This window comes from Lingula anatina, chromosome 1, assembly GCF_051362555.1.
Source record: "Lingula anatina isolate TDL-2025a chromosome 1, LinAna3.0, whole genome shotgun sequence".
NCBI lineage: Eukaryota > Metazoa > Brachiopoda > Lingulata > Lingulida > Lingulidae > Lingula > Lingula anatina.
The window spans coordinates 15,207,651-15,231,019 of NC_141767.1; the positions used below are offsets into that span (position 1 = coordinate 15,207,651).

Consider the following 23,369-nt stretch of genomic DNA (forward strand, 5'->3'; position numbering starts at 1 on the left):
AAAAGTAGACCATTCTGATATTTGCTGCGGAATATCAAAACTAAGTTACTTCCTGTTAAGACAAGCTGGGTTCTACCACTTTCGATTAGACGCTGCGCATTTACAAGTTGTTGGCGGCGTTAGGTGCTCCGTTACAATACTTATTATTATGCTGGTAAACTTTGCGAAGCATGTGTTCATGAGATAATGTCGGGATCAGGAGATATGAACAGCGACACCAGCAGCCCTGGAAGAGGACGCGGACGGGGAAGAGGATTTCAGAAACGCGTGCAACAAACAAATCCGCCCTCGCCTGGTACTGGCGGTAGTGGCGCCACAAACCTAGCAGACAAAAAGGGTCTCCGCCGACCCCTTCCAGAAACTGAAGCACAGCTTTTAGCAGGAGGTTTATAGATAGATTTATTATTAAGACGTAAAACTCACATATATCAAATCTTTGTTGTCTATTAAACTAAAAACATGTGCGCAGTCCTTTATATATACATGTGCCCTTCTTTGTCGTTAGACAAAACTTCCCATTTCAGTACAATTTAGGCAAATATCTGGGTTTTGTGAGGCCATTATTTGCGGAGTCTACTATATATACGTATCTGTATGTTTTATACGTATCTGGTGTCAGTACATTGTGTCATTTTTAAAATTGTTTGTAATAAACCCCTTGAAGCAATGTCATAATTTGACAGAGAACACATTCCTGCATCTAGCATAAAATGTAGTCTCTAATTTCTCTGACTCAATTTTTGCTTTACGTGGGCCTGCTTTAAATATTCACAAAATATGCATTAGGTATTTCTAAAGTATATATCATTGAACATGTTTGCAAATGCTTTAGTTGTTATTTGTTCAAACTGAAAAAGACAGTGTTATGCATATTAAAATGTGTGCTTCTAAGTACTAGTATATGGTACAGCCCATTCACATTTACTGCTTGTATATTTATATTTGCTTGCAACATTTTATATAATCTTTATTTTTTTCATTGCCATAAGATTCTCTGAAACCTCACGTGACAGCTTCCCCTGCCCCAGAGGAAGACAAGAATCAGACAAAGCCTTCATCACAGTTTTCTGCGATTGTATCAAATTCAACACTGTCTGTCAATGCTCCAGAGTTTGTGCCAAGAAACTGGGTTGCTGAACAGGTACCATTTTGATGATATAAAGACTACTGCATGTGGCAACAAGTACAAATATCTTTAGGGAAAAATCTTATTGTGGTGGTATGATGCATTTGTTTTGATTCATGGTCACAATACATCACCAGCTGCTGCAACTTGTAGTGGTTAATAATCAGAGGTGGACTTCCCTTTCTCTGAGCACACACATGGGTGCAGGCACACACACACGCACACACAGGGATACCTACCCGTTGATTAATCACCAACAGGAGAAATGGTCATTACATCTGCAGGCCCGTAGCCAGGGGGGTTCGGGGAGTTTGAAAGAACCAACCTTTTTGCTAGGAAAAGGTCCACTCTTGGTAAAATTTGATCTAGGTACATGATGTTTTTATGGAAAAGAACCCCCTTTTGAAATTGCTGGCTACAGGCCTGATCTGTATGCCAAAATATTAACTTCAGATTCTTTTACTTCTAAAATATGATTATATTTACTTATTGCATTATTTTGTTTACTGAGTTATTCATGTTTTCAGGAGAACACAAATTTGTGTAACCATACCAATATAAGTGTACAATTCAAATATATGTATACCAATTTTACTTTGATTTATGTCAGCAACATAAATTTGGATGCTTATTAGCCTCACATGTTCCCATAAGAATAACTGATAAGGTATTTTTTTAGGAATATATTTACCCAGATATAGATGTGATAGACCAAGTGAGAGAGACAATATTTGCCTTGACCTTGAGGCCTGGTAGCTTTGACGACCTGATGAAGTCAATAACTGAGACAATCAATTCATGGGTCACTGATGAAAGCACAATTATTGAAATTATTAACATAATATTTGAACAGGTAAAGAATTTACTTATATTTTCTGCTTCGTCTTTTTTTTTTTTTAGTGTGCTTTGATTTATCACATTTTTTTCTAAGATTGTGCAATTTGTTTTCCCTTCTTTACAAGATTCTGTCTTCAAATAATTCTCATTTTCATATTGAAAATGTTTCACCATATTAATTGTACTGGTTTATTCCCAGGCTGTTACAGAACCCAATTTCCGCTACACAGGAGCCAGGCTATGTGGTCATTTTAGTGAACATTTAAGATTAAAAGGAGAAACAGGAAATTTTAGACAGCACATGATGAAGAGGTAATTCATTTTATATTTATTGATTTTACAGTAAACATGATGTATTATTTGATATTATGATTATATATTCAGTAGTTATTGTTGCATCTTATTTTTAAAAATGCATTCGATGTTGCTTTTTTATAGTAATTTTTTTTTCAAGTAACTTTTAGCTGATGAGGAAGGAAATGAATGTTATTAGTATATTGTTATTATGATTTCTTAATTGGTAGACATTTCAATTTTGCATTTATACTTATCTCAAAAGGTGTCATCAAGAACACTTAAAAAGGGAAGAGCTCGTGAAAGATGGCAATCAAGTTAGTAGATTACATGGATTTGCCATGTTTATGGGGGAACTCTTTCTACATATGAAGGTAATAAAAACATTAAGCTATATATTATATCTAATAAAATGTAATGTAACTTTTTCCATTTTCAGAAAATAATGCAGATTAAGTGTTTGCTGTGATGTATTTATTTTGAATTTTAAATGGAGTGAAGGCCAATATTTTATTAACATGATTTTAGACTCATTGCTGAAAAGAAGGATGATTTGAATTCTTTCGTTTTGTCTTATACGAATCTTACTTATTCACTACTGACAAGCCTAGGGTAGAGCTCCTCACTGCTTGAATTTCTATTGTTTTGCAGATTAAAGTTGGAAATTCATGGCAAAGAATAAATATATTAGGTACAGGATTAAAAGATGTTGCTGTGACTTTGTTGTCTCATCCAACAGACAGTAATCTCAAGTGTGTAGGACAGCTTCTCAAAGTAAGTAACGAAAACATGTGCAGGCCTTACCCATAATGAAACAAATATTATAGAAACTGTGAAAAATATTTAAAAAAAAAAAAAAACAACCAAAGGTTTCATTTTAATTGGGAATGTTTAAACAAATTCAGTTAACCAATTTTGATTCATATTAAAGTATAGGCTAAAACGATGTAGTAAAACCCTACCTTTCATTTCAGTTTGCAGGGGCAGTATTAGAAGATGAAGAGAGAGTAATGGTCAATAAGCCCTCTGGCAAATCCATGGATGATATCTTCCAGCTGATCAAAAAATGTACAGTTGAAGACAGTGTCAGCAAGTATGTGATACTTAAAGGGCAATGTAAATGTTATGATTTCTATAAATGAAAAGTAGTGTATCTGATTTATATATATATATATATATATATATATATATATATATATATATTTTTTTTTTTTTTTTTTTTTTTTTTTAAGAACATCTTTGATCAGGGTAATGAATAAGTTATCTTCTATTTTCTGTTAATGAACATTAGTATACGTCATTTATTATCCTGTGAAAAGAATATGTGTAAGTCTGATTTGTGAATATTTTGCATTGTTTAGGCATATCAAGCAGATGATGCTTGGCGTGATTGAGCTTCGTGCAAGTGACTGGGGTCGTGCAGAGTCTTCTCCTGTTGTAAAGAGTGATGCACATAATGCATTCACATTTAACCAAGATGATCCATTTACACAGGTAAATTAGATGTTTTCTACATATTTTAATACACAAGTCTGTATGTTCTAAAAAAGATGCTATTTTAATTTTAAAAAATAACACGTGCAGATACTGTGTATTATTTTTAAAGGTATACAGGTCAGGTGATTGGGTAATAATGAAACATTTTATCCATTCACTTGTTCAATAATTTTCCAGAAAGCAGTTTCACCTTTTTCATTCTTGCAGAACACTATGCAAACATGTTGTTCAGGTCATTTTGTTAATAGCTCTCAAATAAAATTCATAACTATCTCCTTTCATTATAAGCCTTTCTTCTTGATCTAAAATTTAGATATTTGATATGGAACTTGAATGTTGTTTAAGTCTTCAAATGATTTATCAATCACTTTTATTATCCTTCAGAGGAGAAGTCAATTAAAGGTAATCTGCATGTGTTTGAAAATGCCCCACAGCCATTTTTTTTTATCCTGCAAGGCTTCTTGTATTTTCCATTTCAGACCTAAAATAAAACTCCTTTAACAAAAGTTTATAACTTGAGCATACCTTATGACATTTTTCTTTCTTAGAGCAAGCAGATAGAGGTAACGTCTCACAACTTTGTGTATTTTACAGGGTACAAGGCCTCAATACAAAACTGTTCCATTTTCGTGTGAATATCAGTATCTCAGTATTGCAGATGTTGTTGAAGTAATTATTGAATTTGAAAAAGTAAAATATCAAGTCAAAGTGCTAACTTGAGTTGAGGAGAAAATGCCCCCCCCCCCCCCCAAAAAAAAAAAAAAGAAAGAAAGAAAGAAAAAACTAGTTTTGGTGGGGAAATCTTATACAGATTACCTTTAATTGAACCTTTTTGAAAAATTAGACATATTTTTCTTTCTTATTTAGCCTGAACCTGTCTTTTATGATTCACGAGGACAGCAAATTACCAGAGTTCAAGCTGGTTTTCAAGAAGAATACCCAGAAGTTTACTCACAGTCAGATGTTGATGAATATGTGAAGTGGGCAGACCCAGAGCAGTATGATGGATAGTGAGTTGCTGTCTTCATTTTTTCGTTTACTTTCACAGGGGACAATAATAATTTTAAAGCTTAATGTTGCTCTTTGTAGTCTCTCTACATATGTTCATCCTGTGCCTATTTCTTTGATGGAAATGGCAGTGCTGTGTATTTTTTTTTCATTGCCACAATAATTCAAGAAAAATATCTATTTTGCTGTAGTTACCTATGGAGCTGTAAAATGTTCCAAATGTATAAATGGACCTTGTGATATTATATTGCTGTATTCCTTATTTAATTAAGGCCACACTTTTTTATTTTTATGGATGACATCCTCTGGGTACCCCAAAATCGGTGCGAGAGGGCGAAAAAAAAAAAACAGTCCAAAAAAAAAAAACTGCTTAAGTAAAGGAATGCTGTCAGTACACAGCTGGAAACACAAATTTAACCACAGAAACACGTATCAAACTAACGATATGTCTTTATCCATGCTCTCAAAATATTAAAGCATTGTGAATACTTCGTAGAAATGTAAAAAAAGTCATGAATTGATATACTTCATATTACCAAATCTATTTAAGGTTATTTCATGCATTCATTTGGCATAGCAATCAATAAAACAAATATCAATCAAACAGTGCGTCTTTATTTGTAATCTCAGAATATTAAAACATTTTGAACACTTCACAGCAATGTTTAAAAAATGATGCAAAGATGTGCTTAATACTACCAAATCTATTAAAGGTCATTTCAGACGATGCCATTTTGTCAACTTCAACTCACACGAAGCAGCTAAACTGTCAGGTGGCCTGTCCGACCTTCAGCCCACCAAATACCTCGACGCCCTTGTCGACCCTTTTTTCGCTACAGAAAACCTGGTATTAATGTGCTGCTTTATACAGAATGTCACAGAAATGTTTCGGCCGCCGCCAGCCTTTCGCACAATTGTAAAAAGGTGATATCTCCATGCCTAATATCAATGGCATACCAATCCAAAACGATGGCGCCCATTCTCTTGATGACTTTTATTGTTGTGTAATTTGAAAGTAATCCTAGAGATGAATTTGACAGCAAAGTGGCCGCATTTCCACGTGGCGAAAATACGCATGCGCAGAAAGCTCATTTCCTTGCAAATTCAATAACAACGTTTGCGACAACCGACTTCGTTGGGGGCTGGGGGGGCTTTTTTTTTTTTTTTTTTTTGGAGAACGGGCGAAAATCCGTGCGCGCGCAGGATGTCATCCATAAAATTAAAAAAGTGTGGCCTAATGCTTCTTAGAAGTTTAAATTATTGTTTTTCTTTTTATCAAGAGCTTCTAAAATATGTGGGTATTACCTCCAATATTTCTGTGACTGACAGGGCTGACAGTCACAGAAAAATTGGAGGTAATACCCACATATTTTAGAAGCTCTTGATAAAAAGAAAAACAATAATTTAAATTGATACATACAATGCTAATGAAACTGTTCTCTCATTTAATTCTTAGAAGTGTTTTCAGTTTTTTTTTTTTTTTTTTTTTTTTTTTTCAATTAAGAAACTTTTTATTCTATAGGATAAATTTTTTGCATTTAAACAAATGAAGATTGATCGAATTAGTCTACATGCTGGTACTGATCTGGCTGCGATGACTTTTCATGTAGATATGCTATTATATTGGAGATAGTAATTGATTTCATTTGATAATTTTTTCTCTTGCTATAAAAAGTATCTCAGTGTTTGTTAATCATGCAAATTTATTTTCTAATTTCAGTGATGAGTATGGCTATGATTTTGATCAGGGTGGCATGGATGATGAAATGGCAGCTGCATATGATCAGTTTGTGACAGAAAATGAAAGCTTCTCAATAGGACACTGGAATCCCACCTAATTTTTCTGTTTTAAACTCATTAAAATGGTTTTATATAAAATGGTTTGATTAAAAGTGGCAAGGAACATTCTACTGTATTGACTTTGTACATCGTCTTTTATGTTTCCACCGTTATGAACCTCTAATCATTTTTAGGGGAAGTTTGACGGATAGTTCAAATTGATGGGTTTGTAGGTGTGGTTTGAACAAGCAGTCTAAAATTGTTGTAAACCAGGTATTGCCAACATTCAGTTTTAAGTCCGTCTGTATTCAGTTAAACTTTTTAAAGACTATTCCACTCTTTATAATTACGGCATTTTGCTCGATTGAATTCTTGTTGTGGCATATTTGGAAGCTTAATGAAGATGATAGGTAGATGGCCATGGCATAAATTTTCATGCTCATTTTTATTTATATATGAATTAGCTTAATGTGTGATGTAAATATTATAGAATAAAAACATTCAACTTATTGCGTTGCACTTGCTAGAGTACTATCATGTCGTCTGTTTTATTAAACCTTCAGCCTGCATATCATCCATGAAATTATACATTATTTGTAAAAGAAACAATTCTTTACAGCTTCTACATTTTATTGCATGTTCCACTGAAAAATTCTCTTATCTATATTGGAATCTAAGTTTTTCAGATGCAAAATTTTTACTCTCTCCAGTCCTGTACTCAACCAATTAAACAGAAATTGTACATTACTACAATATCAACTGAATTATAATCCATGGAATTTTGAGTAAAAAGTGCAATTTTCTCTGAATTCAATTTTCTTATTCTTACATGGTCACTCTACAAAGTAACTTGCCATGCACAAAGAGCAGAGGTGATCTTAATTGGTTATACATGCTGTAACTTCAGACCAAATTTGACCAGAAAAAGGAAAACTTTCACCTTATCCTGCTAACAATCTCATCAGGAATTTTTATTTTTCATTATACTAGACACAGCTACTTGTTGGTACATTTACATGATGTGCAAAGAAATAAGCATATATGCACTAAAGTACTTCTATGAGGCTAACAAGATATCCACTTTGTAACACAAATTGAGGATAGTATATGAAAGTTAGATGAAATGGAGTACACAATAACACCCTGTAAACAGCATTTTATCCCATTTTCTAGTGATACAAACATCCAATTAATGTTTGTTACAATATTTATAATACATTTAATAAAAAAAAAACTACAATGTTAATGGTAGGCAGTAGCGACATGCAATTTGATTTTTTTTTTACAAACTTCACATATTTGTATTCCCTTAACCTGTAGCTCTTGATGACATACAGTGTTGAAGTGTAACAATAACATATCTATGCATTCAGTAACTAATTGAACTTAATTTATGCATTCACAATTTACATGAAATTTTAGTTTGTTCTCCCCCTCTACTGCCATGGGGTTGCTAAAAGGCATCTACAAGTCATTTCCGTACAAAAACAGTTACTAGTTTTTGAAATGGCAAAAGACAGCAATATACTGTCTAGGCAGTCTTCTTCCTGTGCTGCCCCCCAGGGGCTGGCGAAGACACCCTGGAAGAGGTGTGAGAACTGGTCCCAGCATCCTCACTGATCTCGGAATGCTCCTACATAGAAATAAAACATAACTCACTATTACTGTCGGTATTTCATTTGACAACAAACAGCTGGCTAGAAGAAAGCCAATTTTAAAAAGTATTCTTTTACATTTAATGGCAAAAGAACTGTGCTGATTAAAATATCCATATGGTTGAAAATACAGCAGAATCTGCAAAACTTGGACACTGGACACGTGCAAGTTGGACAAAGATTCATGTTTTGCAATGCTAAAACTAATTTCATCTAAAAATAAGGAAAAATGTGTTCAATAAATTTTTTTTTTTAAATTAAACAACAATTTTGGTTTAAAAGTGAGGATTTAAGCAGAGTCTACTATATTTATGTACAATTTAAATGTTCTTACCTCTTCTGGTTCTCCTTCTCCTTCTGATTCCTCATCATCACTTATAACTGGTTTAGTTTTAGCAGGTCTTCCCTTCTTCTTGCTTTTTCCTCTATCCTAAAATTATGAGAAATTGGGTGATTAAAATACAATTTTAATCCTTGAATTATAATCTCTCTTAAGATTTTCACTATTATCCACTTTCACTGTTTTTTTCCATTTGTTTAACCAGTTTATATCTCATTTGATGTATAACTTAAAATAGTTTTATACCTACTAATATCTTTGTATAACTTCAACCTCTTGGTTGCCATCATTTTATTCAACTTATTTCATTTCTATAACTCAACATAAATGCAGATATTACTACTACACGACATCTCTTTTGGCACATAAAAAATTCAATATTTAATATCAATTTAAAATCACAAAAACGATGATAGTATGCACCTTCTTGGCACTGCCTTCTTTGCCCAGCTTAATTTTCACTTTAGGATACTGGCCTGAAAACCAAAAATTATCATATTTTATTTTATGTTTGATATTTTATCACGTTTTATGAAATCCTAAATTCACAAAGCAATTGCCTATGCACACCACTTCTAAATGATAAATCTTGTAATGTATTATAAATCAAGGTACTTCTCTTTCCTATCTATTTCTAATTATTGAATCAAAAATATTCATTCTTTTACCATCTTCCTCTTCATCCTCTTCCCCTTCCTGTTCTCCTCCCTCTGCCTCTTGTTCCCCTTCACTCTCACTGGCAGCAGGGGATGGGAGGACACCCTCTTTCTCCAACCTTTCCCTGGCATTGACAAACACAGACTGCAGCACTATGGAGTCCTCGTAAATCTAAACAAAAAATAACATCATCAACAGCAAACCTGGGACAGACTGTACAAAATGAACAAGTTTTTTTCATAATTGAGTATGAGAAATTTTATCCCTAAATCTTTCTATGATTAGAATAAGATGTCATTTCTTAACAACTATTTCCAGAAGGACTTATATATTAAATGTGACTAAAATGTAAGAAAAAAAAAATTCTATCCTAACCTGTACTTTAAATTCTACATACGTAAGAGGTTGAGATAAAAATATGTTGGGGTAGCTCTGTTTTAGTGATATGCCCACACTCTCACCGCCTTAATTAATTATTTATGAAAAAGGGTTTTACTCTTTTTTTGCTTTCTAGTGTATCAAAACACCTGGCAATATCATCAATTATAACTTATTCCCTAATTTGCAGCATATCACAGAATTGCACTACCATAGAGCTACCTCAATGGAAAATACCATTCATATGGAAAACAGGATGCTTAGAAAGTTTGTTCAAACCTAAATTTTCTAGAATCCTCAAATGTTAGTATCAACAGGAGAAATCGGAGAAAAAAAACACTGTTAGAATAACAATAGTATGGAACAAGATCATCACCAAGATATGAAGACGAGAGCACTCAGGTACCACGCAGCAAGGGGGTTTCACTGGGAACAAACTTTCTTACCACCAAGTCAACCCCTTTGGACAGAAACTACTTACAAAGTCTTTGAGTTTGAGAAGCTTGTGAGGTTTGCGAGGGGGTCTTACCAGTGATCCCTCCATATTATACTCTTGTGCATTCTGACACAACAGCATCACATCCTTCTCCAAGTCGTCCAAGCTACGATATTTGTGGTCCTTGATTCTTTGCTGGAAAATATTTTTTAATGCATTTGAAAAAAAATTCCTCTTTTTCTCAGATTTCAATTGAAAAGGTAATTTTTAAATAATCTTTTTTGTTTCTTAATTCATCTTAATCTACAAGTTATTTAAAAAAACTTATTCTTTACTTATACATCAGTGATTTATTAACCAGAGTCTTTGTTCTTACAGATGTACCATCTATACCTAATATTTTTGCTTTACCTTAATTTTCTTAAAATCTACTGGTTTCCTTATTACTTCATAATAATCAGGCAGCTCCTTCTTCGATGGCAGTGTCATGAATGGCTCACTGAGGACTCGTTTGTCACTAAAAAAATTCAATTTTTATAAAAATAACTTTACAAACACAGCAAGCCATGTAGAAAGCTTGGGTATAGCTACCTGAGATGTCTGCACTTGTTTTAAAATGTGCAACTGCTGTCTATGTGTCAACCACACTCTGCATTCACCAGGCCTCCCAGTCCAGTGTGATGCATAGTGTGACAAGACTAGGGCCATACTTGAACCTTAAATCCAATGTGCTCAGCTACTACACACCAGCCTATGTTTCTAAGCTTTGAACACAGAACCCACAACTCTTCCACATGAGCAACTCAATCAGCACAAGAATTTGTTAAAAAAAAAAAACTTGAGCACACAAAATTAGAAAAAAATATCTTGCTTAATCTACAATACAGTACTCACGCATCTCTGTAATAGATGACCACTTCCAGTAATTTCTTCATCATCTTGGTCAGTTTGGGAGGATTGGGAGCCAGTTTCTCTGCAGGGGGCCTCCCACGTCTTTTCTTCTCTTTCTTGGAACTGCTACTGGGCTCATCATCTACAAACTTGCGTTTCCGACCTTTTCCCTTGCCCGATGTCCGTTTGTTGCGTTCCTCCAATTCATCCAGTGTTCCCTCCTCAATAGCCTGATGAACAAGCAAAAGCAAAGTTATTTGTTGATGATTCAAACTACTTAAGTAAACTATCACTATTTTCAATTCTCCCAATTTGAGGGTAAAGTGCTACTATTTAAGTCATGACATGATGTCTAGTACACTGGACAGGCTAAATATCTAATATGAGTTCTTGAGCAATACAACATCTTACATGAAAAGTACTCACCCTCAGCCACTCCCTCTCTGTAAACCCTTCAGAATAGTCTACTTCCTTCCTCTGCCTTGAGCCTCGGCCAAACAACTTTTCTTCCTCATCTTCGTATGCCAGACGTTCCAGCTAAAATTCACAAACCAATGCTAAGTGTCTTGCAAAAACTCTGTCAGAGCATTATCATCTATATTTGTACTGTAAAATGCTGGCAAATAGCACTTGCTGATCAAAAAGTTTATATCTAAAAGCTGTAAATTGAAATGGCAGAAAAAGCGCTGAGTGATTCTACAGAATTATCTTACTATGGATTATCTGACTGATTTAAATGTGAAAATTTAGGGTGCTAAATTACTGTTTTGAACTTGTAGCACTTTTGAGAACAAAAATCTACCTCTTTCTCATCCTTCACAAGCCAAGACGGCAGCTCTTCCTCCTCATATAAACGAGGTTTGCGTTTAATTTCCCGGGATTCTGCACGCCTGCGCTCCAGGTCCATTCTCTGGTAGATGTCAAACTCATCCTCAGTACGTGCTAACATCTGGTTGATGGTTTCATCATCAGGTACCTCATCTTCATCCTGCAATGAAACTCTGTTTTATGAATGAACTGTACTTCCTTGAAAAATTCCCTTGGCGACCCAATGCAGTCTTTGTCACTTGTATCCAGTAAACAACAGCAATATCTCTATTTTGTCCTTCTATCATAACACATTACAGATGTCAAATTTACTGAATGTACTTTTGTCTTCATTCAATATCAATTCCTTTCACTTCACATAAAAATTCTCAACAAGTTATAACAGCAACACTTCAAGACATGGGCCCTATTTAATGCATAAATATAAGAAAGTTTTTTTTTATATTTTATTTATTTTCAAACCTCCATACCTCTTCTTCCTCAGTCTCCTGCTGCAAGATAGCTCTAAGGAACTGCTGCCTCTCAAACCCTGTTGACTTCTGGTCAAACATCCCAGCCTGGATCACTTTCTCATCAATATTCAGCTTGTTACGGGCTGCAGCAAGAATCTTCTCCTCCACAGAATTGACTGTCATCAGCCTAAGCACCCTCACTTCATTCTTCTGGCCAATACGATGTGCTCTGTCCTGGGCTTGAAGATCCTGATGAAATATTGTATTATTCATATTATGACCTATGTACACTGTTTATACATCTTGAAGATCCTGATAAAAGATTAATATTATTCATATTATGACATATGTACATTGTCTATGCATCACTTTGACTTTTTTGTTACATTCTATTTTTTTTACCTCCACATATCATTTTCAACTATTCATCAATTGTAACTTAGTTTACTCAAAACCAGATGGACAGTTATCTGTTTTATGAAACTATTTCACAACATGTCTGTGATCAAGCCACAAAGAAGCATCTCTAATATTTCTGAAACAGGAACTGCACATATTCTTATTTCTTATGGAAACTATTTTTTTCTCTTTCTTAAATAATTACCCACACCGCTGACATATCCACTTACCTGATGTGGGTTCCAGTCAGAGTCAAAGATGATAACAGTATCAGCCACCTGAAGGTTCAACCCAAGGCCACCAGCTCTTGTACTCAACAAGAAGATGAAATATTCTGAATTCTTACAATTGAACTTCTCCAACAGGCTGCCACGATCTTCAGATTTTGTTGTTCCATCCAAGCGAAGGTACTTGAAGCCTAAAAATCGAGTAGTCTTTAAATAGTCTGACTGCTTTAGTATTTTTAAAACACCCAGTGTTTCATTTTATTTAGCTGACTAATTGATGAGAACGAACCTTGTACAGACTCTAAAGAGCCCCTTAATATGTTACTAATATTCTCTTCGTGTGTGTGTGTGTGTGTGTGTGTGTGTGTGTGTGTGTGTGTGTGTGTGTGTGTGTGTGTGTGTGTGTGTGTGTGTGTGTGTGTGTGTGTGTGTGTGTGTGTGTGTGCACGTGAACATGAGCACATGCATGTATGTCTGCAAGTCTGTATCACAAATAGTGAAAGCAACACAATTTTACTGTGTACAACATTACCTCTCCATAGGAAATAGTCTTCCAGGATGCTCATACAGGAAGTCATCTGACAGAAGAGTAGCACCCTGTGTCCAGTAGCCTTCAGCTTGGGCAAAACACGGTCCAGCAACTCAAACTTGCCAGCTGCTCTATGAAGGTCAGGCCTAACTCAACAAAAACACACAAATAAATATAATACACAATTTTTAGAGCAGGACGATACGGCAAGTACACTGGGGATTTTAACAGCAACTACTTTGCATAAATAAATAGATAAAAAAGGTAAAATACAGTTTAAATTTTCTTTCAATTCTGAAGCAATTTTTATTGAACTTATTCAGTGTTATACCCCTCAACAACAAAAAATGAACTATATTTGATTGCACCCAAGCTGTTTCAAAGGCTACATACCCAGTGACAATCCCATTGGTAAATCCTGTGTGTTCTGCCATTGCCTCCTCAATGTGTGGAAACATGAAGGGGTGGTTGCAGATCTTCCTCAGCTGCATGATGGTGTTCATCAAGGCTCTGGCTCCACCACGACCCTGAATCATCAAATCTCAAAACTAATAACCTTTCCAATAACTGAAGATCAACTTCTGGGAGTAAGGTAGAAAAACACTATTTAAAAATTCTTTTAGTTTCTTCCTCAAATAGTTTGATTAATGTTAAGTTTTATATAAATTCTTTGAACCAAACTGAATTAAGGACATGCATAAAAAGCAGTATCTCGAGTACTAAGATAATAAGTGAAATTCAGTGCAAAACAAAAACATGAAGGCTAAGTTGTTACAGGAAGCAACTAGTAATTTTTTTACTATTCAAGGAAATCAGACAAAAAAATAAACTTATATAAAGTAAACAGACCCAGAAAGCGGACAAACAATAGAAAGAAAGAGGTCACATGCCATTTATATTAAGATTTACCAATATTCAGTAATTTAAACTAGGGAAAAAGTCAACAGTGCATTATCGATGCTAGCACAGTCTCACTGATGTAACACAAGGCCAATTGCCCACAACAAAAACCTTGCAACACAAGAGTACATTGTTTAAAATATCATCTGGGTAAAAAAATAAATAAATAAACAAAACAACACTTGAAGACTTTGTAGGGCATGCAAAAAATGAAGGTAACATCATGCTTTCAGGAAATGTCTTTAAAAATCTGTACATCCAAAACCATCCAGAGGTTACATCCAGGTAACATGCAAAAATACCAACAACAAAAACAATAAAATACAACTTTTCATTTTGTACTTATCCCTGACACATCACATGCCTTCTTATCTCTCTCAGAGCCATCAGTAATCATCACTCCCTTCGACTGCATGTGACTGTAGAGGAGTCGCTGCAGCGCAGACATTTCACACTTAATCACATACTCAACCTGTGTGAGGGCCAGATTAGACAGAAGAGAGAAGACAAAAAAATAAAGTTAGTATCAAAAAATCTCCTGCTGGCAAACTACACAACTGCTGCAAAGACGGCAGTTAGTGGGTGTGAGTTCTGGTCACACCATGCAGAGTGTAATCAATACCTTCTTGTCGTGTTCAGACCCGTCTGTGATCATCACTCCCTTGGCCTGCATGTGCCGGTAGATGAACCGCTGTAGAGCGGACATGTCGCATTTTACCACATACTCAACCTATGAGGATATATCAAGTTTACATATCAAAACATAAAATGAGCTTATTCCTTCTTCTCCCCTGAAATAAAACTGCTGCTCCCCACAGGATGGCTGACATCATCATAAAGAAATGCTAGAAACAAAAGAATGGCACATTGTATTTACAAAGTCACAACTATAGTACATAATATAATTTTTTAATTATGCATAAAATTATTTTTAAAGATATTTGACAAATGATTGAATGTGGAATTATATTCATAACATATTGTTTTGCTGTTTACCCATAAACTAGTACAATGTTATTATGGCAATATATTATTGACCTTCTCAGGTAGTTGAGATTCCACTTCCTTCTTCAGACGTCTCAAAAGGAAAGGACGTAGAACTTTATGCAGACGGCGAATGATCAAAAGCGTCTCTTCACTGTTCAGCTCAACCTATGAAATGAAAATATTTATGAAAATACATCCTTCATTCTAGATTCATAAAAGGTTTAGTTTTTTTAGTCAGCATTGTCACATATAATGTACAAAAAGTCCATGAAAATCCACAAATTTAAAGCATATTCTGTCTTCTCACAGAACAGGCTATTATAACACCAATCTCATTCCCTAATAAAGGTGTCGGTTAGACAATGAAATATTAAAGTGGTAATAACATTGTTAAGATGCAATGTAAAGAAGCTATAATTGTGATTTAGAGGGCATAACACCAGTTATGAAATTCTCAGTTAGACTGCCCATAGATAAGTTCTAACATTCCATTTAAAATTGCAATATACTGTGCCAATTGACCCCTGGCCATTCTCACCTTCTCTCCAGTGTTTGCAAATGGTGCATTGAACCACTGCTCAAAGGTGCCACATGATTTGAAAATACTGGGCAACAGAAAGTTGAGGAGAGCCCAGAGCTCTGGCAACTTATTCTGAAATAAATAATATAAAATAATAAATGCAATTACAAGACTTTCTGTTGATTACAGCTGGCATGTATCCATTCATCAATGAACAATATATCCATTGTAATACTATACCTCAGTTTTCACCCTTTTTTAAATTTTCCTTTTATATACATGACTGCAAAGTGCACATACATATTACACACTGTTCATATCAAAATGCCTATTCAAAGCAAACTATTCCAGAGTCTTAAAATCTATAGCAAAAGCATTACCTCCATAGGCATAGCACTGTGAAGAGTAAACAGCATTTCTGCCCTGCATTAAATGAAATAATTCACACACACCCAAGTGACTCTTATCTATCATTCTTACCTGTAAAGGAGTTCCAGTGAGAAGCACTCTGAAGGGGGCAGTGTAGTGGGTGTTCAACACCTGGGTCAACTTGCAGTGGTGGTTCTTCATTCTATGGCCTTCATCAATGATCATGTACTTCCAGCGAATCTATAATTAATTGTCAATTTAAGGCAAACAGTTTCAAAGTCAATTTGGCTTCTTGCAATAACAATCAGCCTATACACCTGAGAAACTCATTTTTTAAATTTAAATTTCAGCATCAGTACAAATAAACTTAGATAGATAGATAGATAGATATTCAAAATAAAAACGTTTAACAAAAAATTTCACATAATTCAAAAGGAACCATTGATAATATTACCCTGGCTGAAATATACTTATAACACCCACCTTGGCCAGAACTGCTTTATCCTTGATAACATATTCATATGTGGTTAGTAGCACATTAAACTTGACAGCTCTCATCTGCATCAGGATGTTTCTGCGGACATTGGGACCACCTTTGTAAGGAATCTTGACCACTGAAGGAGCCCACTTGTCAAACTCCAGCATCCAATTGGACAAGGTCCTAAAAATGTATCATTTTGTAGTGGTGGTTCTTCATTCTATGAGTAAAATCTACTTATATTAAAGAATTCTATTTAACACATGAATTAAAAGTGATGAAACTAAAGGAGTAACATAAAACTTAAGTAACAAACTTATCTAACAATTCAAACATTTAGAAAAAAATATATGTATATACGTTGCAGTTCATCTGTCATTTAAACTTCCAAGTTTATATACTTGGTGTAAAAGTTTACTTACGAGAGGGGCACAATGATCAGATAGGGTCCATTGACTTTCTTCCTCTCCATAAGGTATGTGATGAGCCCAATGGTCTGAATAGTTTTCCCCAGTCCCATCTCATCTGCCAGGATGCCATTCAGGTTGTTGTTAAACAAGGAGACCAGCCACTCCAGACCTTTCAGCTATAATGTAATCAATATTATATTCAATTCAAACTTAATCAATTCAATCAATTGAAATAATGCAAAATTAACAGAAAAAAGTTCTAAATCCTAATAATGTTGTAACTATATAAGGGTAAAACATTCAAAATATTTTGTCCAATCTATTCATTATCAAAATGTGAAGATTAAATCATTTTTTTTCTTTTTTCAATGCAAAATGAATGGACAATCCAAATGTTTTTGTCAATGTACCTGATATTCTTTGAGTTCACCATTCACCAACAGTGAAGACTGGGAAGTGATCTTCTCGGTAACACTGTGAGCCATTTTATAATAGTTCTGCCTGGCACTGCCAGTCTCTTTGTATTCATCATCATCCATTCTTGCAGCCCTGCAATAAAAACAAGAATTACAACAAGGTTTTCAAAAATACAATTTACTTAGTTAAAAAAATTAATGTCAACAACAAGCGTATTCATATATCAATGGTTTGCTTAACTGCCCCTGTTAACCATGATCAGTTTTGCCTTGGGAAGAAAGTGCTGTTATTGCATGTGACAAATGCCCAAATTCACCCATCCTTCACTGTAATACTTTGTTAAAAGGGAAATTGAAAATAAAAAGGAGATCCAAGTTTAAATGATGGCACCTTCTAGACAAAGTTTACACTTTAAGGTTATCAAGCATAGTAAATTTTAGACTCAATTACTGCTTAAGGCAGGCAATGCATATTGACCCTTTATCTAGCAAAAAAGAAAAAATCAAATTTCTCTTCATCACCAAAGTATAACCTATCAAAAACTTTTCATGGATCACAACTCTGTGAACAAAGCTGAAAATTCCAGGGAAATAGTATATTTTCTAATACAGATCTTAAGCCCATTGCATGCCTTAAAAAAACACCTTCAATCTATACAAATATCCAAAGGTACTGACTGAATTATCTTCATGGTCTCATCAACACTTTCTGTTCCTTGTGACATATCATCCTTTGGCTTTTCAGCATCTTCTTTCGCGGTCTTATCTGCAGTAGACTCCTGGCTCTCCTGTCCTTCCTCCTCCTCCTCTTCCTGAAACATTGCACACACCAAAATAAATGCATTTATTCCCTCAATTAAAATTACAAATAAACAGGGAATAACATTAACAGATATCATGACTTATTTATAACCCAAGATTTAAGCAGAGGAACACAAGTCACCCAAACTCATTACAGTTCTGATAATTTGTTGTCTGAGCTGCTTGACAAAGTCTCACAAATTATAGTCACATGAAAACTAACAAGTTATGTTATTACCAGAGTTAAAAGAACCATTTTAAAATGACAAAATGCAAAAACTGTTATGTTAATATTCCACGTACCTCATCAGTTTCCTCTTCTTCACCAGATTCTTCTTCATCTCTGGGAGCGACTTCATACCTGTAAAATGAAAAGCAAATGAAGTAAATCAGTTAACAATGCAGAGAGTAAACTTATTCACACCGCTTTATTACGCAAACATGATTTTTTTAAACTAACAATTAATCAAATAATTAAAAATCTTATTAAAATCATAAATGGTCTATTTTTCAACATGAATTCCTGATTCTATATTTTCCATTTTTAGTCATGGCAATTAAACAATAAGATGTTTATTCCATACCCTGGATGCATTTCCATCCAAGCATCCAGTTGTGAAGCAAGAGGTGCCTCTTCTCCTTTCAGAATATTTCCTGTGGCAGTTTCTATGACATGAACTCTCATCTCACTGGCAGTGGAGCTTTCATCCATCATCTGAAATAGGCATTTCTGCCTGGTTACAATCTAACACTTAAAGAATGATGCCATTTAACTTGCTATATATCCTTATCCACCTAGATGAAAAACATAAATTTCACAGAAAATTGTAAATTAGCCTTTAAAAACAGAAACTTATGAGAAAGTGAAGTTAACAACTCGACTCACCCCTTCTTGAAGGTTTTCATCCTGTAAATAAAGATAGTCCAATTAGAAATAAATTAGAATTTGTAAAACTAATTTAATCTAAAAATAAGTGAATAAAATGTTAAACCCTTAATAAATATCAAATTTACAATCTGATGAATCATAACAGTTTGCCTATCTGGCACAAAAACTCCTAAGCAGCAGCAAAGACTTCAGGAGGCCTGATAGTCTAGTACCAACCTTCTTCTTTTTCTTCTTCTTTTTGTATTTCTTTTTCTGCTCATCTTTATGTTCTTGCACAAGTTGGACCAGATTTGACACAAACTCATCTGTCTGCTGCAGCAGGTAGGCCAAACGACGATCTTTCTTTTGATCAATAAGTTTTCTGTAACCCTCCTCATCCTCTGCCTAGAAAAACAGAATTATTATTATTAAAACACACAAACTTAGACAAAATTTCACACTACTAATTAAACAAATAAAATCTAAGAGACGAAAATTAAATCAAACCATCAATTCAAAAATCAGATGTTTGATTTTGCAATTAACAAATACTATTCACACTGTTAATTCATTTGAAAATATGCAAAATAAAAAGAACAAATAAAATTAAGAAAAGCTTACCATGAGCCTTCGCATTCTTTCTTTCTCAATCCTCTCCTGTTCCTTCTTCTGTTCTCTCTCCGTGTTAGCATGGTAGGCAATGATTGCCTTGTTGACTTTGCTGATCTTTCCTGACATGCTGCGATGGAACTCTTTGAAGTCCTTCGCATGCTGAAGGACTGCATTAAGGTATTCCTAGTAAGAAAATGAACAAATAATTAATAATGCACATCTCAAATTATATTATATTTTAAAGTCAGGTGCTTTTCAAATAATCACAACTCTTTTTCTGTAAAATCATCATTTACAACTCTTTTCATAAATTCTTTGCAACATGCATCAATAGCAAACATTTTTAATGCAATAACTGTGGATAAAACAACTTGTAAAGCTTAATATCTCACCTGGTGCTTCTGTCTCTTCTTCCTTTCTTGTTCGATCTTTTGCTGTTTCTCCAACTTCTCAGTGATGCGAGCCTCTCTCAGTGATTGACGTTTGCTGCGTTTATAAGCCTTCGGGTTCAGAGCAGTCTCCAGTGTTGTGTCACGACGCATACAGGTCACAACTTCACCCCTTAACTGAAATATTAAATGTAAGGATGCCATTAAACACCTCCATTTCTCTTTAGGTCATGCAACAGTTTAAAGTATGTGGTTGAAACAATTTAAAAGAAATTAACAGACATGGTAAAAACTTATTTCTGTGTGATATCTGTTTTACTTTCATATTATTTTATATAAGTCCCAGAACTTGATTACAAAATACCTGTCGCTGGAAATTCAGCAGCCTCAGTGCTCTCAGTTCAATCATTGCCTTAGTTTTCAGGTCTTCTGGTATGTTAGCAGGAAGATTTTCCAATTCCTGGATACGTAGTGCTATCTTATTTGCAAGCCTGGAGAGCAAATGAGAACAGTAATCACCACTATTTTAAATCACAGCTAAAAAATTCATAATAGAGATGCATAAAGATGCATCAGTTTTCTCACAAACTTCTTCATCCAAGAAAATAATACAATGTTCATATACATTGTTCATAGAGGAACTACACACATGATAACAATGCATAAACACGTTTCTTCACCCTATTATGAAAATGACCACTAACCTGTATTCCCTTTCATTTAAAATCTCCACAGGATCTATCCCTTGTGGTTTGGCCACAGGAGTTATCCTTGCAGACTTGGGCTGCATCCCCATCATGGCTGGCTGCATGGTCCCTGGAGCTGGGGGACGTTGCTGGGGCTGCTGTGGGGACTGCTGCTGTTGCTGAGGCTGCTGAGGGGGCATTGGACTTTGACTGCTCTGGGTTTGCCCCATCATCTGACCCTGGGGGAAGTTCTGGACACCCATGCCATGCTGTCTCAGCTGTTGTTGCATTCCCATCTGACCACCAGCTATAAAGATTAAAGATTGACAATTCTCTATTTATGCTACCATCCTTTTTTAATCAAAAGTCAGAAAAATTGAAAATGTATGCCTTAAAACTAGCAACAAATTAAAATTCTAAAATCACAAACTATATTTTTAAGTGCCAAATGTAAAAGATGCTATTGAAAGAAGTTGCAAATAAACATAACCTTTCAACACAAACATTTTTACCTGGTCTTGGGAACTGCCCCATAGGCCTCTTCCCTTCACTGGCCAATTTGATATTTTCAGGTACAAGCTGGTTTTTAGACAGCAACTTGTACGCCATGATCTGAGCTCTCAACTGGTGGAGCTGTGGGGGGCTAAACGTGGACTGCCTCTGTTGTCCATCCTGTGACATTTGACCACCCATATGACCACCGGACATTTGGCCAGAGATCTGTGTATTCCCCATCTGGTTAGACATCTGTCCACCACCCATTTGGTTTGGCATGGGACCTGTTCCACTGCCCCCGCCTCCTCCCTGGTGGCCCTGCATGGGATTGGGGTGACCTTGGTTCTGCTGCATGGGACCACCTTGGAACCCACCACCTGGAACAAAGTATTTGTACAGTGGTAAATAATTTATAGCTTAATGGTCCTTTAAACCGTCAAGTCTAGGAATCTATTGACCAGAGTACAAAAAGTGGTCAGTAACTGAACAGCTTAACAAAAATCCACTCACTCGACTTCAATTTTACTGGCATTAGCCATGGAACAAGTGTTTATATCACAAACTGCTGTAGTAGCCTCCATAATACCTATGATCACCCCCAACAATCCACACCTCAGCTGAAGCTTTGAATCAAAGAATTTTTAAATTATCTGGCATTGATGTAGAGGGCCAGACTGTGTAAATGCATATGTCTTTGTTTCCCTTACAGACAAAAATTACGATCAACCATATATAACAATTTTTCTCAAACAACACCTCAATACACATTTGAAACAAAGTTAAAATTGATCAGCCATACCAGACATTCCCATGTCCCCTGCTTCCATGCCCTGCTGCCCCATATTCCCACCAGTACTGCCAGGACCCTGACTCCCAGAGTCTGCACCTTGAGGCACCCCAGATTTGGCTCTATTTGCCATGGCCATCAGCTGAACATAGCGGGGATCATCTTGCATGCCTTTCTCCTCCAGTGAGTTGATAGCCTACACACAGAAAGGTACATCAAATAATTTGTGTCACACTTGCAACATATTAACTGATATTTATAAAATCTAATCTTGAAGGAAAAAAATATAAAGAAATTATGTGTTCTACTATTAATGGTGCCAATACTGACTGTGTGGTGCAAGTCTTTTGTTTAATTAAAAATACAGGACTCAATCAAACATCACTTTTTTTATGGTAAACAATTATCATCTAACATCTATGGGAAAATACCTTATGCAACATCTGTAAATTATCCTGGTAAGCTGAGGCTGGAGCAGGTGCAGTCATCAGACTACCATCCTCAGCAGGAGCAGACATTGTCTGTATTTTTCCTTTCTTTCAAGATAGTGGGATATTACCTAAAATATCAAATTCCATTATTTTTTGTTTTTTTGTAAATGCAATTTGTAGCAGATCAAAGACATTAAGCATACATCAAAACAGCTATCTCTGTCAACGCTCTAAGGCCTTCATATATTTCATTTACTTATTTTTGATGGGAGTTCCCCAAATATAATTAAATGAACACTGCTTTATGCATACGGTATTCGCAGGTCTGGCTTTATTGAGACACTGACAGTGTTGAAAAATAAATGGGAGCATTAAGGATACTAGTTAGGTTATTTTGAATGGCCAGACCGTCCTTTACTTTAGACTGAACTTCTTTAAACAGATATGTGTATGTCACTGAAGTTTAAAATAAAATATCTGTCGATCCATTTATTTGATAATGTATCAAATGTACATAATAAAAGTTATATGAAAGACTGGGTGGAAATCCACGTTCTCGAATTTCTGCCGGAAGGTCAAATTTAGCGACCATTTCCAGGCGATAACATTCACCTGTCACAAACTAAATCACTACATGTGCATATATTTCAATATTATTACATGTTGTATGCGCGGATCTACTCATTTAAATGTCCTTACCGTATTAACTTTAATGCAAATCCATATCTAGCAGTTTTACCGCAAAACAAAGGAAGCCATCTTTGTCTTTTATTTCGTGACTGCGCAGTCAATTTGGCGCACAGCATCAGCGCCACCTAGCCAGCAAGAAGAGACAGCATCCTATATTTGCTATAACCTGGTTGGTTCTGGGTACGTTTGTGAATAGT

At 35.2% G+C, this 23,369-nt stretch overlaps 2 protein-coding genes across 5 annotated transcripts; one reads left to right on the top strand and one right to left on the bottom strand.

Moving 5' to 3' along the window:
- The first annotated feature begins 31 nt into the window (after positions 1-31).
- LOC106163557 (polyadenylate-binding protein-interacting protein 1-like) lies at positions 32-7,075 on the top strand. 2 transcript variants are annotated; one of them, XM_013541183.2, is made up of 11 exons: positions 32-385; positions 990-1,141; positions 1,806-1,979; positions 2,163-2,275; positions 2,523-2,631; positions 2,909-3,031; positions 3,232-3,350; positions 3,619-3,751; positions 4,139-4,156; positions 4,622-4,764; positions 6,483-7,075. In XM_013541183.2, the coding sequence occupies exons 1-11, from the start codon at positions 187-189 to the stop codon at positions 6,598-6,600; spliced, it is 1,401 nt and encodes a 466-aa protein (XP_013396637.2). In that variant the 5' UTR covers positions 32-186; the 3' UTR covers positions 6,601-7,075. The 2 variants fall into 2 exon arrangements, with proteins under 2 accessions (XP_013396637.2, XP_013396638.2); XM_013541184.2 differs by lacking the exon at positions 4,139-4,156.
- On the bottom strand, positions 7,056-23,369 carry LOC106163545 (SWI/SNF-related matrix-associated actin-dependent regulator of chromatin subfamily A member 4). Of its 3 annotated transcripts, none has more exons than XM_087004333.1 (33): positions 23,182-23,369; positions 22,483-22,610; positions 22,064-22,247; positions 21,282-21,641; positions 20,788-21,076; positions 20,448-20,574; positions 20,087-20,260; positions 19,704-19,877; positions 19,320-19,487; positions 19,101-19,121; positions 18,799-18,929; positions 18,518-18,575; positions 18,092-18,225; positions 17,408-17,546; positions 17,010-17,173; positions 16,593-16,770; positions 16,221-16,349; positions 15,759-15,872; positions 15,272-15,385; positions 14,598-14,705; positions 13,727-13,860; positions 13,337-13,479; positions 12,808-12,995; positions 12,197-12,427; positions 11,701-11,886; positions 11,325-11,435; positions 10,902-11,128; positions 10,419-10,524; positions 10,053-10,202; positions 9,205-9,364; positions 8,960-9,012; positions 8,531-8,626; positions 7,056-8,174 (listed from the first exon to the last, which is right to left on the bottom strand). In XM_087004333.1, exons 2-33 carry the CDS (start codon positions 22,567-22,569, stop codon positions 8,073-8,075), a joined length of 4,740 nt encoding a protein of 1,579 aa, XP_086860459.1. In that variant the 5' UTR covers positions 22,570-22,610; positions 23,182-23,369; the 3' UTR covers positions 7,056-8,072. The 3 variants fall into 3 exon arrangements, with proteins under 3 accessions (XP_086860459.1, XP_086860454.1, XP_086860462.1); XM_087004328.1 differs by lacking the exon at positions 14,598-14,705 and adding an exon at positions 14,856-14,963; XM_087004336.1 differs by lacking the exon at positions 14,598-14,705 and adding an exon at positions 14,856-14,963 and having other exon boundaries at positions 10,101-10,202; positions 23,182-23,368.

Coding starts and splice junctions, on each gene's coding strand:
- LOC106163557 (XM_013541183.2), top strand. CDS start 187: ATGTCGGGATCAGGAGATATGAACAGCGACACCAGCAGCCCTGGAAGA. Junction 2,632..2,908: donor AACTCTTTCTACATATGAAG/GTAATAAAAACA, acceptor ATTGTTTTGCAG/ATTAAAGTTGGAAATTCATG. Junction 3,351..3,618: donor GTTGAAGACAGTGTCAGCAA/GTATGTGATACT, acceptor TGCATTGTTTAG/GCATATCAAGCAGATGATGC.
- LOC106163545 (XM_087004333.1), bottom strand. CDS start 22,569: ATGTCTGCTCCTGCTGAGGATGGTAGTCTGATGACTGCACCTGCTCCA. Junction 19,488..19,703: donor AAAGAATGCGAAGGCTCATG/GTAAGCTTTTCT, acceptor CTGTTTTTCTAG/GCAGAGGATGAGGAGGGTTA. Junction 18,930..19,100: donor ATGAAAACCTTCAAGAAGGG/GTGAGTCGAGTT, acceptor TGCCTATTTCAG/ATGATGGATGAAAGCTCCAC.